We start from the raw sequence: 18059 nt of genomic DNA on the forward strand, positions 1-18059 counted from the left end.
TGTATGATTTTTAAAACAAATTGATAGCAAACATTGTCTTTGTCTTTAACTGAGAGGTTGGCATCATTATTTGGAACTTCTGTTCTTAAAATTGTCGTTTTTTGTAAATTCTGCCAAAAAGATAATTTCGCCCAATGACGTCATACAAGAAAAAAATATATAATGTAAACGGATTTATAGTGCCGTACTCATTCGTTATTACCATCTTCAATATTGATCGTATATAATGAAAACATCATCTTGGATTGTAATAAAAAGTCTTGTATCGTTTCTTTTGATGACTAATATATATCCCAAACCGGACTCATTCCTTCCAACCAACTTAATTTATATTTTGAAAAGCTAGTATGTACACCCCTTTCTCACATTATGTTAAAACATATTTATATCTCTAGAAAAAAATGAATACATTCAGCATTTGCATCTCCAGTATCAGATCAAACAATGCTCCTTTCTGTCCTTTAGAATACATTAATAATATCCTAGTTTAACCCATCAAGCCAGCATACATCGGACGAATATTGCATAACTGTTTGATTGACGATTCTGGAATGAATGACAACAACTTATTGTCTTAAATGTTTTACACTTGTCAATAGCACAAAAACAAACACATAACAAATAGTAACTAGACATCTATCCGCTGGAAACGTTAATGTAAGCAACTGCAGGTAACCGTGCGACCTATATACAAAAAAAACTAAGCTGTAAAAGGCCTAGACATGACAAAATGTAAAACGATTCAAATGAGAAAAACAACGGTTTGATTTCTATACAAATATATGAGCGTAGAACAAATATAATTAACAACAACCAACGACAACCATTGAATACAGACGACTGGTACACACAACAAATACGTTCTTTAAGCAAACTCAACTTGTAGTTAATATCATCTTAAACTATGCTCTGAAAAAAATAAATAAAACAACCGTGTACTAATCTACATTGGAAAAATGGTCGTGTAAAAAATTGTTTTAACAGTATTTTTATGAAAAAAGTGTCATGTTGAAGGTTTGTATAGACCTTAATAGCTATATAGCCATGTGATTGTAATAATCAAACATCAATCACGGTGCTTCATGTTACAGTGAGGTCAGTTAATTAGTGAACGATCAGTCCCCGGTGGTATCATCAGGTCAGTTATCAGTATACTTTGTTACAGACATGATTCCGGACAAAACTCCCTTAGATTTTCAAATTCCACTGAGAAAGATGACCCTTACGTGAGTTTGGTCGTTATTTTTGGTATCTGTTTGGTCATACAAATCTTCCATTGTTTCGGTTCTTAAGCATCTTTTCCTTTCTTATTTCGGTTGATCGTTCCTTGTGGACATATATGCAGAAAAAAGTATCGGATCCATGGAAATAACAAAGTTTTCTTTTCATTTTGTATCATATTGATCAATCCTTTGAGAATATTTTGTAGATTCGTTGATAATGCAAACCACAAGAAATCATCAGATTTGAAATAAGTTTATTACATGCTCATACTAGTATAAACATTAGAAAATATTTCAATTTCTATTTTTCCAGATCCGTGACATGTGAAGGAAAAGATAGCAAGCATGGAAGACCTTCTATCAACATCCTCTTTTTTTCTTTTACACAAATAAAAAATATAATCAAGTTTGCTCGATGTCTTCCAAAATCTTGAATTTTGAAGAAGCAAATGACAGTTGGTCTAGATCATTAATGAAATGTGCAAGTTTTGAGAGTAGTATGAAATTCATGATAATGTAGATTAAAAAAAAAATACCAACACCATGTTTGTGTTTGATTCATTTTTTTTAAAACTTTGCCAAAAAGGGGAGAAAAATCAGATAGTAGGGGAGCTAACTCATATAGTAGGGGAGATAACCCAGATAGTAGATAGTAGAGGAGATCACTCAGATAATGTTATTTTATAATCCAAAGTGTTGTAAATTTATCTATTTTAATTTATATAGCAAGAACACAAGATCGGTGACCTAATTTTTTCATTTTTCTTATCTGAAAGCATATTATCAGTTCTATCATCTCACATTTTATCTTATAATTCTATGGTGTAGTTTTCTTTTTATCACACAAAATTGGAGTTCCATGCATTGTATATATACAAAATCTGACAATTTTGCACAACCTGTAGTGTGAAATCCGGTGACCCATACTTTTTATTATATTTTTGAAAAAAGCATGATAAATTCTTCGTTTTGACATATAATTAAAAAAATGCTATGGACTTTACTTAAGACGCCCCAGCCACCTTAAGCACAACAACACACCACTAATGAGGCTCTAGATTTACGACTACTTTATTTTTTAGTGCTATAATATTTTAATTTAATTTTGGATGTAACGCGTCTTCTAATTGGCTGACGTTATTTTGTTATCAGCCCATAGACATAATTTAGTCATGTGACTGTGACTTCATCAATGTTTTTTCATGGTTTTCTACGTTTTTTTTCTGTCTATTCGAAATAACATAAAAATTGTGGTGCACACTGTTAAATAACCCGCTACGCGCATTATTCAGTGTGCACCAAATTTGTTACGTTATTTCTTCTAAGACAGAAAAAATATTACAGTCATTCCTTAATTATTTGAATTTTACATTTATTAGAGATACATGAAGTACCGGTGTCTTATCCTGGCTTCGTTAAAGTAGTATAAAGCATTTCAGTGAAAAAGTTAATACTTGTTAGTGCACAATATATATATATATATATATATAGTAATAATGACATGTAATAATGACATGTATATAACTGAATAGAAATACGATAACATGATGTATTATAAATTCTAATTCATGAAATTAATTTAATTTTTGCTGCAACCAGATTATGGAATTTTTCATATTTGCCTTCTTTTATATCAATATATCAAGATATTGAAGAAATTCTTCTTTAAAAATTTCAAATACATTTATTTGTTTTTTGTTCGGATATATAGTATCCTTTGTATACAGTAAAAAATAATGTTTATTAAATCGTTAATACTGTAAAAACTAGTATCATTTATTTTGTATCCGTACAAAAGTGATCTAATTGATATTATATGATGTCCTACTTTAAGATTATCAAGTAATAGTTTTATTTGATCCCAAAATGATTTCAGAAATTTTGTATGTGACCTGAGTGTTCTTGCATTTATGTGTACTGTACAATTGTCACGTAATATTGTCAAAAAAGTGGTTTTTTGTAATTTTGTCATTAAAGTGGGAGGTTAAGTCAGCCATACACCAGGTTCAACCCACCATTTTATCTTAAAATGTCCTGTACTAAGTCAGGAATATGGCAGTTCGTTTCTATGTATGTTGCATTGGCGGTTGTTTTTGTTGCACTTCAGTGTTTCTTTCGTTGCACTTCAGTGTTTCTTTCGTTGCACTTCAGTGTTTCTTTCGTTCCATTGTTTTCTTTTTGTAGTTGATGTGTTTTCCCAGTTGAAGTTTGTAACCGATATTTCTTTCTTTCAATCGATTAATGACCTTTGAACAGTGGTATACTACCGTTGCCTTTATTTGAGCTTTTGATTTTTGCTATTTTATAAAAAAAAAATCGTTTTGAATTTACCTTTGAGTTCATTAATTTTCTTATTTTACTTTTTTAATCGATTTATGAAATTTAAACATTTTGTTCTAATAAAAGATAACGATAACATCTAGCTTTGGAAAGATGCGTTACAGGAAAACTACTTGACTCCAAACAATTGCCAAAGAAAACGTCCCAAGATTATATTCATTTGTTTCCGTAGGTATCTATTTTTGTAATAATTTAATAAACATGACAACAAAGAATTGAATTCAATATTCAATCATGTCGTAATAAATTGATTAAACAAACATTTATTTCATAATAGATAAGAAAAAGATCTCTGTCCACATGCGCTCTACATATAGTATTATCATTTGATCTAATATAATTTATCAATATCACGTATAAGCTAAGAAGTAGACTATAGGCCGAACACATATATTTAATGATAAGTTTAGATTCTGACATTGATAGTCGCGATAGAATAAAGGCAAGGAGACAATTGCTATGTTCATCGAGTTTTTACTTTAAGCACCTTTTATGAAACGATATTTAAAAATCGAATACAACCCAGTTATACCACATGCATTAACTGAACAAAACCTTTCCTTTATTTGATAAAATGGCCATGTATACATAACATATTTTTAATAAGTTATAAACTTACAAAAATATACTACTTGGAAATGCAAAGGAATTTAGAAGGTCCTAACTTTTCTGAATTGGGGATAATATTGTTACGTTGTTGGCATAACGATGGGTGCTAACTGTAACCATAGTATCACAAATTATTCTTTAGGATTGTTATATACAGCTTATAAATAAACTTCATGGGAAATAAAAATCAATTGATAAATTGAAATATTTTGAAGATACAGAGTGCAATAATAAGAAAAGCCTGCACCACAATTAAGCTAAAAAAGGCCGCGACATTACAAACCATGAAACATTTATGACAATATAACAACTGCTTGATTTATGGGAAAAAAACAAATAACATTAAACTGATATAACGGACAACCAACGACAACCACTGAATAACATATTTAAAATGTTCCGTGATTGATATAAGAACAAATTGTAAAAATCGGTTGGACATTGATTTTCGCATCAGCTCGTCATCAAGCACACCTCTCTCTCTCTCTCTCTCTTATTGTGACTGTAAATACTTCCACTTTGGAGACCCTGATGTATTCTACTGTGCGTTGTTTCTCCTGCGTAATAGCTCTGCTAATAATAATTCAACTGCTTGTTGGTTAATAATACGTGATTGCCCTGCTTCATGTATCCTACTCTTCATAGAATCATCATCAACACCTTGTACACCATCAGGGTTTCTTTTGTTTTTTTCAACCTTCTTTAACCCTATTTTCGATATCAGATATCTTCCTATGAATCTAAATATGAGGAGTCCTATCATTGTCGGATCTAGAAAAACTGATAATTTGTGATACCATTTTTCTGTCGGATGAAAATCTTGTAGTAAAGTTGAAAGAAAAAAATCCATATCCCGATATGTAAAATATTCTCCTGGTAGCTTTCCGTAGGTTAATATGCCTTGTTTTGTAACGATCAAACACAGTGGCCAGTATTTCTGTTTTAGCTTTCTCAAGATGCTCCTACCTTTATGGGATGCCATGTTGACCATTCCAAAGTTTACTGTATCACGATATCTAACGCTTAATGATGACAAAAACATTGGTGGTACCGTCATATTTGTAAAAAGAATTACTCTTACTGCAATTTTATCCTTAGAACCATAATAAAACGCCCATTTTGACGACGTAAAAATGTCCCATGATGAAATTTTTGATATTTTATAATTTATTGCTTTTTGAATATCTGAAAATATACTATGTAGGTTGTAGTCATCTCTTATTTGATATTCTGTGTTGATTTTTTTCCCTGGAGTATATAGAAAAAGAGTCGATATATTCCATTTCTGTTGCAGGCATATACTGGAAAGCAAAATGAAATAACTGTTCATCTGTTGATTCGATAAAACAAACGTTAGGTACTGTATAAATAAAACTTTTTTATATGTGTCATTTGTGTGCTAAAACTGGACAGATATATGATTTAATATTGATGTCAAGTTGCAAATGTTGCATGCAAATTCTGGACAGTAACATATTGATAACACATCCACAAGATGTGTTCTGTCTGTTGGGATTACTGGAATGAGCTGAAGTGCAGGAAATATAAGACAGACACAAAGATATGTTTTGTTTGCTGGATATGAGCAGAAATGTTGTCTTTCACAGGGCCACTTACGAAACATTCAAAAAGTTGTTGTAAAGATTCATAAACGTGCACAGAACGTAACACGTTTGGTACACGAAGCTTTACGGTAACATTTCCAATTTAAAGTTGCTGCGTACATGTATGTATATATCCCGTACACAAAATCTAACGCCCTCTTTTTAGCATAGGTTTAACTACCTGATTTGAGATGTCCACGGGATGGCCATTATTCTATACGTCAGTCAGCTCTTCAAGTATGTAAAGTTAGAGCATTGTGAGGTTTAACCTAATATGGGAATAACAAAATGATAAATACTGTACTCAGTTTAAATTATAAATTGTATGCGTTACCAAACTGGGTTTTAAGGTTGGCGTTTTTTTTGCAAAGATTTATGGTGAAACTGGAAACACGATGATTTTAATAAAGTTAAAATACAAAAAAATATCTCATATAGAAAATAAATAGAAATTTCTATATGAATACTTGTTTGTTTGGAACTAACAAAATCATATTAGTACACAAAATTTAGACATTAGTTATATGTTTTATTGATATTTGTTAATTTTAGAGAAAGAAAAAGTTCATTTGTTTATACAACAATTGAGTGACATGTTTTGCAATGACTCGTCAAACAGAAACATGCTTCTCAACAAATCTGGACATCGTTTAAAAGGCACAACTTGTTAGTATCAAAGGCCATAACAAACTATAAACTGTCGTTACAGCCAAGCCAAGAAAAAATAAGTATCCTCAGACAGGAATTCACTGTCCGGAAGATCATGAATACTCGGTACAAATCAATATTACCAACTCTGAAGATATATAGGAAGTGTTGACTCGTTCCTTTCATTAAACTTCCAGAGGAGGGGTCCACAAATAAATCCTGTTGGTCAAATTAAAACAAATTAGTCAAATAGAATGTTACTTATATCCCCCAGAACTAGAGATTAAAGAAACAACAGACACGGCTTCCTCAGCCTCATTTTTAGACTTATATCTCGAATTTGACTTACACAGTCATCTCAGTACCAGAATCTATGACAAACGAGACGATTTTAATTTTGAAATTATAAATTTCCCCCACCTTAGTAGCAATATACCAACTTCACCTGCATATGGGATATATATTTCACAACTTATTCGATATTCAAGAGCTTGCAGCTCCTACTCAGACTTTGTAAAACGTCATCAGTGTCTGAGTAGAAAGTTGATGAACCAGGGGTATGTCAAAGAACGTCGCGTCCTTTTTAAAATAAAGTTCATCGGAAGGTACCAAGACCTTGTTGATAAATATTCCGTATCAACTTTTCAAATAATACACGATGGTCTTGATGTATAGATTCTGCGTACTGATGTTTTACTGTTGAATGGTTTTATGTGATATCTGTTTGACGTGGCTCGGTACTTATACATCTCGTCAATGTGTTTGTATTGGCTTTCATTTTGGGGTGGTTTGTTTTGTATATGCGACTCTTTGTATTACTTTAGTTCTTATAACGTGACTCTGTACTTTAAAAGATCCCGTCAGTATTATATTGGTCTACTATATGTCATTATGATATATTTCTATTTTGAATTACTATATACGTTGAACCACAAACGTCAAAATCATTCAATCGCGTAGTGGAATTAACTATTTTTGGATTCTCATAAATTCTATCTATAACTTTTGGACTAGTTTGAATCTCGGTCTATTTCTGTTATTTATTCTTACATACTTTTGATTTTTAACCCTGTATGCTTACATTGCCTATGTAAATTTTAAAATTGTTTGTATGCACATTGAACGACAAATTTATGTGACGTATAAAAAAAATTCTGACGTCAGACACTCAAATCAATCATTGTGTTCGTAGATAGTAGAAGTCTGTATCTGTATCTGTAGTGGTACGTGTAGAATCCTGTTTAGGCTTTTATACACGGTGGAGAAGTGTTTATGTTCTGTTAAATTGTTCCTTTTAAAATTGTTATACGGTGATGACTGATGTACTCATATTTTAACTATTTTATTAGTTGTGACTGTTTATTTAACGCATCATGTAAATATAACGGAATTTGATGAGACTGTTATTAAAGTGAGAGGGTTAGCGCTATAGAACCAGGTTTAATCCACCATTTTCTACATTTGAAAATGCCTGTACCAAGTCAGGAATATGACAGTTCTTGTCCATTCGTTTTTGGTGCGTTTTGTTATTTGATTTTGCCATGTGATTTATGGACTTTCCGAATTGATTTTCCTCTGAGTTCAGTATTTTTGTGATTTTACTTTTTACTGGCAGATCTGTAAGAAAAAAAACCTGTTTTAATAGTATGACAAAAGTTTTGACTTTACCTTTTTTCAAAATCACAGTCAAGTTCTCCGAATTTAAAGTCCATGTATGTAAGTTTTCGTCTGAGAGCATTCCATGATGATTCGTTGAAATATGAAGATTTCAATCTAGGAGGCAATATATTTAAGAGAAATATACTATCGTTGTACTTTTCTAAAGTCTTCATGAAGTTAAAGGCATTGAATTCGTGGACCGGTCCAATCGTTGGTTCTCCTACTCGCTTCATATGTGATAAAGCCTCTGCGGTTACTGGGCCTGTAAATATACAGATATTTAGGCCGGATCTCATAAAATATACTTTTAAAATCATTATAATGCATTACGTAATTTTATTATATTGTGGTATTTTGACGTCTTTAACCATGTAGAATGCTAGTAAAAGACGATTTAAACCTATTTCTATTGGTGTCAAGTGTTGACCGCAATCGAATCTAATACAAAAATTTAGTGAATAAAGTTTGAATTCATATCTTCACAAGAAATGTGCAAGTATGAGGGACGTAATTGGGGTAACTTCGTGATGAATAACATGAATAAATTTTGCACATAACGCTGCGGTAATTATTTATACTTGACAATAGAATGTTCACTTCCTTTATGACGATAAGCTAATCGACTGATCTTCACAGATCAAGTTAAACTCTTTACAATAATATATGTAACGTTTAAATATTTGAGACCTCTGACAAATCACGATAAGGATATTTTGAAGAATCGCGATCAAATTTTACAACAAAAAGATCGTTTGTCGCCTGACCATTAAAAGCATTCCTACCCACAAGTATTGCTTTAACTTCCAAACTTATGTTCATTTATCGAATATGGTTATATTTCGAACATTTTTAAACTTAAAACACAAACCTGATATATTTACGGCTCCAATTAAGTCATGTTTTTTTGACCTTCTGTAATACATGATGCCTCTTTGATCTAGCAGGTGCTTTAGATCAGATATGGTCAGTGATTCTAGATCAGCTAATATTGGAGGCTCACTTTCTTCTACGCTAACTGAAATAGATATGCACTTAATGAATATATGGTCTTATGTCTTTATTATTGGTTAAGATGTTAATTAGTTCGTTCTGCCGGACAAGTACTCTCCAAGAAATTTACCAAAAAGAAAACGTAAAGATCTTTATATGAGAGATCAATTAATGGTTATCGTTATTGTATATTTTATAAATAATAAGTCAAGATTCACACCGAGTGCAGATGTTTTGAAGCAAAAAGATCATATAATTGTTTTGCTACATTTGTTATTTTCATCAGTACCTTTAGTTTTGGCTAATGTAACCAGTCGGCTTCGATCTGCACTACGTCTAAAAACTTCTCCACGGCTATCCAGAAGGGAAAACAATTGCTTATTTGTTAGGTAGTCTGGATCGAGTCTATCCGATGATATTTTATTTTCCACGATACTTTCATCAGTAGAATATAACATTAAATAAACAGCGCGTGACAGGAAAATGTAGAGGAGAACGTCATAAGATATCACACATGTTTTAATAGTCTCCAGCATTATTACTTTCTTGTCTAATTCCTCTTTCTACATAAGCACCATACAAAGGGAATCCAGATCAGCACTATATTTGTATATTTATAGAATGTTGAAATATGACTTTGATATAAGGTATTTTAACATTGACACATGACTTGTTTCTAATAATTGTTTTGTTCATAAGGAAGTTTATCTTAACTGGTGAATTGCCAACTCATGAAAATTATATTTTAATAATATTCAATGATCCTCAAAAAGTAATAATGCCTATCTTATGGATATAAACAACCCGGATTTTAAAATGCCAATTTTATTGATTAAAAAACACGTAGATCAGTTATTTCTTAATATGATTAGTAAGAATCTACTTTCGTTTGGTTGAATTCGAATGGGTAAAACCGTTTTGAAATATAAAGCATGTATATATATATATAGGTAAAGACACAGAAATTATTTGACGATCAAGGTATTAGTAATAAAAAAAACGTATTTTTAAAGAGTCAAACAAAGAAAAAATATTGCAAGTATTATATATATATTTTTACAACATGCATGCACAATTTCAGCATGCTAAAAGTAAACCAAGATCATCTTGTTTAATCGAATTGTATTTAAATACTTAAAACTAGTTACAACTCCATTACATCACTTCAATAGATAACTTACTTCAAATGCTGAAGGTAAATCCAGAAAGTTGCTGCGGACGCAAGAACATAAACGTGCTGCTTTCAATTTTTTATGACTGAAAAAGTATAAGAACAAAAATACTGAACTCCGAGGATCATTTTAAACGGAAAGTCACTGAGCAAATGGCAAAATCAAAAGCTCAAACACATCAAACGAATGGATAACGATTTTCATATTCTTGACTTGGTACATGCATTTTCCTCTGTAAAAAGTATGGACAAAACCAGGGTTATACCTAGCTAAACATTGAATTAGCAAAAAAGAATCAGAAATACCGTGAAGATTATATGAGAACCGTTTTCCAGCCTTTACCAGGCAATATTAAAACAACAAAACGTTTTAGTCAAATTATACTTGTGTATGCCTTAAATGTCCAGTACCAAGTCAGGAAAATGACAATTTTCATATAATAGTTCGTTTCTGTGTGTGTTGCATTGTCGTTTGGTTTTTGTTGCACTTCAGTGTTCTGTTGTTTCGTTGTTTTCCTCTTATATTTGATGTGTTTCCCACATTTTTAGTTTGTAACCCTGATTTGTTTTCTCTCAATCGATTTATGACTTATGAACAGCGGTATACTACTGTTCCTTTTTCATACACGTGACTATAATTCATGTCACTATTTTGTAACTTAAGAAATCTTTACTTGTTCTACTTTGTTGTAGCCGCATGCCAGAAAAGGTCTCAGATATAGAAAAAATACGTATAATGTTTTTTTTAAACCCAGCAAAGGCTTCATCTTATTGTTTTGTGAACAATGGTTTTCACGTCAAATGTCAAAGATTTCCTGATAGTGAGGACAATATACAGTGGAACTGTACGTTATGAAAGGGCCTAACCGAAACAGTATAGGGTGAATACTGGTATGCATAAAAATCAAATAGAGACTGAAAAAACAATGGAGGTCTTAGTACTAACAATAATAATTGCACCGTTATATTTAATTGAAAACATGTTAATAATTGCTACAACTGGTCTCCTATAACTTTTGATTATTTTGCATTTAGTTTAACTTGTAAAATTTCCATAATTTAGATTTGTAATTAACTGAAGGTGTCCACAAAATGTGTGTCTTAATGTTATAATTGGCATATACACTGATTCTTTACTTCATCAGTAATGAACACATCCAAAGGTCAACTTGTAAAGGTTTTCAGTAAGCTGCCAAAGTTTTGATTTGATAAAATATTTTGGGAATTTCAGCAAACAAAAATCTACCATTTGGCAATTAATAAATATGGATATACTTAACAAATTCGGATTTAAACATATAAATAATCCATCTACAACCAACTGACCCCAGAAATCAACTCAATCAAAAAGCTGTCTCCTAATCAGTCATCAAAATAGCAACGACTTTTTTTATATTTTAATATCAGCAACCAATGTAATTTATTGAATAGCAACGTCAAAGGAATGATTTGTAGAACTCAAATTGCTTGTAATTTTGCTGCATACATTTTGTCGTTGTCTAAGGGATTTACAAATATTCTAATTTCCCCCTTCCGACTACAATTTTAAATACATTGGAAAATAATTTAGAATGCAACCATTACCATGTGTTTTAAATTTTGTTACGTTCGTCTTTGTTACAACATTGTTATATGACATATAAATCAAAAAACTACTTTCGCGTTTTAGGAAAAAACATCTGTCATATACTGGACTTTAATTCTAGAATTTTTTTTTTCTGATTATTTGGTTTTAAAAAAAATCTGCATGTCTTGTCCATCTGCGTATATAGATGACAATTGTCTGCCAATTTTCAATTCTTGTAAATCGATCAGGAAGAGACATATTAAAAGAAACGAACAAAAAATGGCGGAATCGAATAAGCACATGAATCGTGACTGAGAGTGATGACATTTGAATTAACACTATGTAAAAAAACACAATTAGTAAAATTAAAGACCAGTAGATTTAACTGGTATACAATTATGAAAGATAGCAAAACATGTCGTTAGTGATTTGAAACGACAACATGTCATATTGGTCAACGTAAAACTGATGTAGTATCGATTTCATTCGTTCTTACTAATAACGCTCTTGTAGCAGTTTTTGTGTAGTAGCACAATCATTCGAATAATGTAGCAATACAAGAGCGCAACGTATAAAACGAGATAAACCAACGTCAAACGATGGCGCAAAGTACGCTTTGGAAATGTTGAGAAACGAATTTTTCGACGAAATACGACGTTTTCCAAGGATTCCGTAATAAAATGAGGAAGTATCGTATTTTTGAAATCGTCATTTAAGTGGAAAAAATAAGGAAGTTTCGAGTAACTGGTGTTTTGCCAACTCATAAATTAATGTTATAATGATATTCAATGATCCTCAGATAGCTATAGTGACTAACATATCGATATAAAACAAACCAGATTTTAAAGTACAGTTATATGGATTAAATCACGCAGATCAGTTATGTCTTGATATGATTATCTATCTTCTTTCTTTTTGGTATGTGTTAAAATGGACAAAATCGTGTTTATATTTAACAAATATATATTTTATATATATACGAGTCTAAATTGAAAACTACGTTCAAAACTATGATTGCGTTGGATAAAAACCGCAATTTTTATACGAGTGGATGTAAAACAAACTTCGTTGTAGAAGGGTCTAACAACAGCACAAACAACATTTTTTTCAAAAGACCAAAAAAGTAAAAAGGTATAGATTGTGCCTGATGTTCATATGATGAAATCATAATCTTTCAGTCAGTTTAATTGAAGTCTGGAGCTGGCATGTCAGTTAACTGCTAGTAGTCTGTTGTTATTTATGTATTATTGTCATTTTGTTTATTTTCTTTGGTTACATCTTCTGACATCAGACTCGGACTTCTCTTGAACTGAATTTTAATGTGCGTATTGTTATGCTTTTACTTTTCTACACTGGTTAGAGGTATAGGGGGAGGGTTGAGATCTCACAAACATGTTTAACCCCGTCGCATTTTTGCGCCTGTCCCAAGTCAGGAGCCTCTGGCCTTTGTTAGTCTTGTATTATTTAAATTTTAGTTTCTTGTGTACAATTTGGAAATAAGTATGGCGTTCATTATCACTGAACTAGTATATATTTGTTTAGGGGCCAGCTGAAGGACGCCTCCGGGTGCGGGAATTTCTCGCTACATTGAAGACCTGTTGGTGACCTTCTGCTGTTGTGTTTTTTTATTTTGGTCGGGTTGTTGTCTCTTTGACACATTCCCCATTTCCATTCTCAATTTTATATTTAAGCAAAACGCATTTGACCTACAGGTCGAACAACTGATGTTCTTTAACCCTGCTGACTGCCATTGGCGATTGCCAAATAAAATTGATCACAAGATGTAACAAAATGGATCTTAATATAAATTTAATACTGAACAGAAAAAAGCTTTCTAACTTGTGGCCACGATGTTAAGCCACAAACATGCGGTGTCAATATTTTGTTAGTACACCAGATCCGGATTTCGACAATAAATGTCTCTTCAGTGATATTAGGGATCGAAACGGTATTTGGAAGGCCATATAAAAAGTAACCTCAATTTTAGAAAAAAAATACCCTCATTTTGAGATAGACTCTTGAATTTTAAGAGTCAATATAGGATGAACGGATCATATAAACCGGAAGGAAAATATGATACAAGCTTATATATATATATATATATATGTCGTGTGCAAGTTGCAATTTTGTACAGGTTATAACATGTACACAAATATTGTACACGTTATAATTTGTACAATGCTAAAATACAAGTTATAACGCGTAGAAAAGTACCTCATACATGTTATAACATGTACAAAATAGTGCTTGAAAATAGGTTTAACCTGTACAAAATCTGAAAATATTGATAAAGCAGATAATACATGCAAAATTAACATTGATGAATAATAAAGAACAATAATCAAAAGCAAAAGAAGATGCATTATTTACAGCATGAATAAAATACTGCATTTTCATACATTTTCGAAACAAGTTGTTTCTTACTTGCTGCTACAAGAAAAGACATGTGACACCTTGAGTTGCACAATATTTTCATTCTTCGAAATTTAAACCTACCAGACATACAGTACAGCTGCCTTTCTTACACTGACAATGCACAGAACCTTGCCCTCTACTCAATGATAATTAGCGCACTATCTCATATCACTTATAACAAATTTAAAGTTGCATATGCAAGTTCAGTACGGTGTCTGAAAACGAAAAGCGAAATTGATGAAAAGGGAATCCTAAGAAGGGTAAAAAAAGACTACCAGGCCTCAAAGACACAAGTAACCAAGTAACACACAGAGAGACTTAAACACTAGGCTTACCTACACTATCATATAAGAGAATACAAGGGGATATGATTGAAACCTTCAAAACTATCAGTGGTAAACGTTACTAAGAAAAGGAAGTTAGCTCATTTTTAAAAATGGCAGATGACTCACTACATAGAACCAATAGCAGGACAAAAAGCAACAAAGTCAGTCATCAAAGATTCAAATCTATTACCCGAAACCAAGCATTCTCTGCTAGAATTGCAAAAACCTGGAACAAACATCCAGATAAAATCACTGAGGCCCCAACCATAAATGCCCTTGAAAACAGACTAGTTAAATATTGGTCTGATGAAGAGCTCTGTTATAACGAATAGAGCGCAGAACTATCCGGAAGTCACGGACAAAGCAGTAATAGAACAAAATTAAATTACGAGTCTTGTGAAGAGGAACCTTAGGTATCCAGTACTGGAAATCAACTAGAAGGAACTAAATCAGTAAATGCAATGCTAAAACTTGCTTCATATACCATGTTAACATCACTTAATTCATTTACCATTGAAAACCCGATGCTTTTTTCGTTTTTGTCTGATGAAGCATGTTTCGATGTTTGTGTCAGCAATAATATCCATCGAAATTAAGTTCCCAGACTGTCTGAGGGTCTTCACTATCTGTACTATTGAATACATAACTTGCTTAAAATATTGCTTTTTAGTCTTCTTCTGTTTGAATACCAGGAGAGAATACTGAATAATGTGTATTTCAAAATCCTTTTTTAAGGAATTAAGTAAATATAAAAACTATTTTTCTTGGGATTAACTGTATCAAAAAGGTTTCAAACTAACATAAATGGACAATAACAAAAACATGATGAAAATATTATTGAGGTTAATGTAATAGTAGAAACATATTAGTAATTTTAAATTTTGTACAAGTTAACACCATTTTTAAGCAATATTTTGTACATATTTTAACATGTACGAGGTACTTTTGTACATGTTATAACTTGTATTTTTGCATTGTACAAATTATAACATGTACACAATTTTTGTACATGTTATAACCTGTACAAAATCGCAACTTGTACACGACATATATATATATATATATTTAAAAATGTGAGAACTTGGCAAACGCTGTTATCAATATGTCTTACGTTGCTTTGTTTGAGACCGAGACTATCATAATTTTTGTCCAACGCCGGGCAAAATGGATGCTTTACTTTTAAAAGATGACCTAGACAATTAAGCAAGATCTCTCAGAATCAAGGAACACTTTTCTAACGACACAACAAAAAATACAGATGAGTGATCTCGACCTAGATGAAGAACATGCAGATTACGATATTCCAAGATTCAGAAGAAAAAAAATCATGGATTTATAAACCTAGCAAATGTGCTACCTTGGAACTGATGAGTCTTTTGTAGACGAAACGGGCGTCTGGCGTATATACTAAATTTAGTCCTTGCATCTATGATGATCTATGATGAGTTTAGTTTACAACCACTGGGTCGATGCCACTGCTAGTGGAGATTTATTTCCCCGAGGGTATCACAAGCCCAGTAGTCAGCACCTTTTGTGCTGACATGAATTGTCATTGATATGGTTATAATTATAATTTACTGTTTACAAATTTTTGATTTTTGTTTTTAAATACTAAGACTTTTCTACCCCAGGCATAGATAACCTAAGCTGTATTTTGTAAACTTTTAGGAATTTGGGTTCAATGCTCTTCAACTTCGTAATTTATTTGGCCTTTTAACTTTTTCGGAATCGAGCGTCACTGATGAGTATATTGTAGACGAAACGCGCGTCTGGCGTATATACTAAATGTAGTCCTGGTATCTATGATGAGTTTATTCCTAAACATTTAACAATTTATCGTCTGAGGAAAATGGTGCGGTGTGGTTGCTGAAAAGAAGGGACACCATAAATGCCGGCGTTGTTATGGACGAATGAGATAACGTTCAAGAGGCAGTATATCAAATATCTGATCAGAGATGTAATACGAAACTAAGACTCGGACTCCACCCTTCAATTCAACAAAGAGGGCATCAAAAACTTGAAAATCATATGTGAAAAGGCTCATATTAATGAACACATTAACATATTCAAAACCTAAAAAAAAAATCCAAGTCGGGCGTTTCTATATTCTGCCCAAAATACACAAAGCTAAAAATCCATGTAGACCAATTGTTTCTGGCAACGACCACCCTACAAACTACAGAGAAAATATCAGAATTTATGGACTTTCATTTCAGACCACATGTAGAAAATTTACCGACAAATTAACAAGACAAAACACACTTACTTTAAAAGAAAATGTAATCATTTAACCCTCTCCCACCTGAGAAGATAGATGTCAAGCTCGATGTTACCTCTCTCATATACCAACATTCACCATGACGATGATTTGGAAGCCTGTAGGGAAGTCTTGTACACCCGCAACACCTCATATCCATCACCGTAATGTCTAGTCCAGTTTCTAATTTGGTATTCAAATGTAACCAGATGCTCCGCAGGGCGTAGCTTTATACGACCGCAGAGGTTGAACCCTGAACGGTTGGGGCAAGTATGGACACAACATTCAAGCTGGATTCCGCTCTAAATTTGGATTGTGATTAAATAGTTGACACAGCATAGGTTTCTGACACAGAATGAATGTATTCAAATGAACTTAAAATTTGTTTGTGTTTTCTCTTAGAGCAATTCACTATGCTGTTGAATATTAATCCTCTCAAAAAAATGTTTGAAGAAATTTTCTTTTTATTTATGAAATTTCAAATGAGAAAAATTGAACCCAATTTTTTAATCAAATCCCCCTTTCCCTTATTCCAAAACTAATTTCAATTAAAATATTCTAATGGAGTTTGCAACAATTACTTCTCATTTAAATACATCATAAAATATTAAGATGTAAAAAAACTGCTTGTTATCACTGAATGGTAAAGATTATTTAAATTTATCAGTTGGTAGTAAAAAGTGAATATACATTGTATATTGTATATAACAAAGATTTAAGTTGATTCTGGACAAAGAAAGATAACTCCAATTAAAAAAAATTCTTGCAGATATTTCTTGCTTACTATACTGGACAAAGAAAGATAACTCTTAATTAAAAAAAAATTGCTATTTCACAATATTGTGAAATTAGATATTTCTTGCCATTGCACAATACTGTGCAATTGAAAAGACTTGCTATTGCACAATACTTAATATAATAATTTTAGATCCTGATTTGGACCAACTTGAAAACTGGGCCCATAATCAAAAATCTAAGTACATGTTTAGATTCAGCATATCAAAGAGGCCCAAGAATTTAATTTTTGTTAAAATCAAACTTAGTTTAATTTTGGACCCTTTGCACTTTAATTTAGACCAATTTTAAAACTGGATCAAAAATTAAGAATCTACATACACAGTTAGATTTGGCATATCAAAGAACCCCAATTATTCAATTTTTGATGAAATCAAACAATGTTTAATTTTGGACCTCGATTTGGGCCAACTTGAAAACTGGGCCAATAATCAAAAATCTAAGTACATTTTTAG

The 18059-nt window shown here is 31.9% G+C and overlaps 1 protein-coding gene across 3 annotated transcripts in view; it reads right to left on the reverse strand.

Annotated features, from left to right (window-relative positions):
- LOC134712392 (uncharacterized) overlaps positions 1–9746 on the reverse strand; it is a 32550-nt gene extending 22804 nt beyond the window's left edge. Inside the window, exons 1-4 of one of the 3 annotated variants that reach the window (XM_063573888.1) lie at positions 9363–9746; positions 8952–9098; positions 8093–8345; positions 3831–5473 (exon numbers count right to left, since the gene is read on the reverse strand). In XM_063573888.1, coding sequence (XP_063429958.1) covers positions 4711–5473; positions 8093–8345; positions 8952–9098; positions 9363–9609 — 1410 coding nt within the window. In that variant the 5' untranslated portion in view covers positions 9610–9746 and the 3' untranslated portion in view covers positions 3831–4710. Of the gene's footprint in view, positions 1–3830; positions 5474–5957; positions 6046–8092; positions 8346–8951; positions 9099–9362 lie in introns of those variants that run through there. The other 2 variants (XM_063573891.1, XM_063573889.1) reach the window with 2 other exon arrangements.
- Positions 9747–18059: the final 8313 nt, after the last annotated feature.

The sequence above is a fragment of the Mytilus trossulus genome, chromosome 3 (genome assembly GCF_036588685.1).
Source record: "Mytilus trossulus isolate FHL-02 chromosome 3, PNRI_Mtr1.1.1.hap1, whole genome shotgun sequence".
In the NCBI taxonomy this organism is placed as follows: Eukaryota; Metazoa; Mollusca; class Bivalvia; order Mytilida; family Mytilidae; genus Mytilus; species Mytilus trossulus.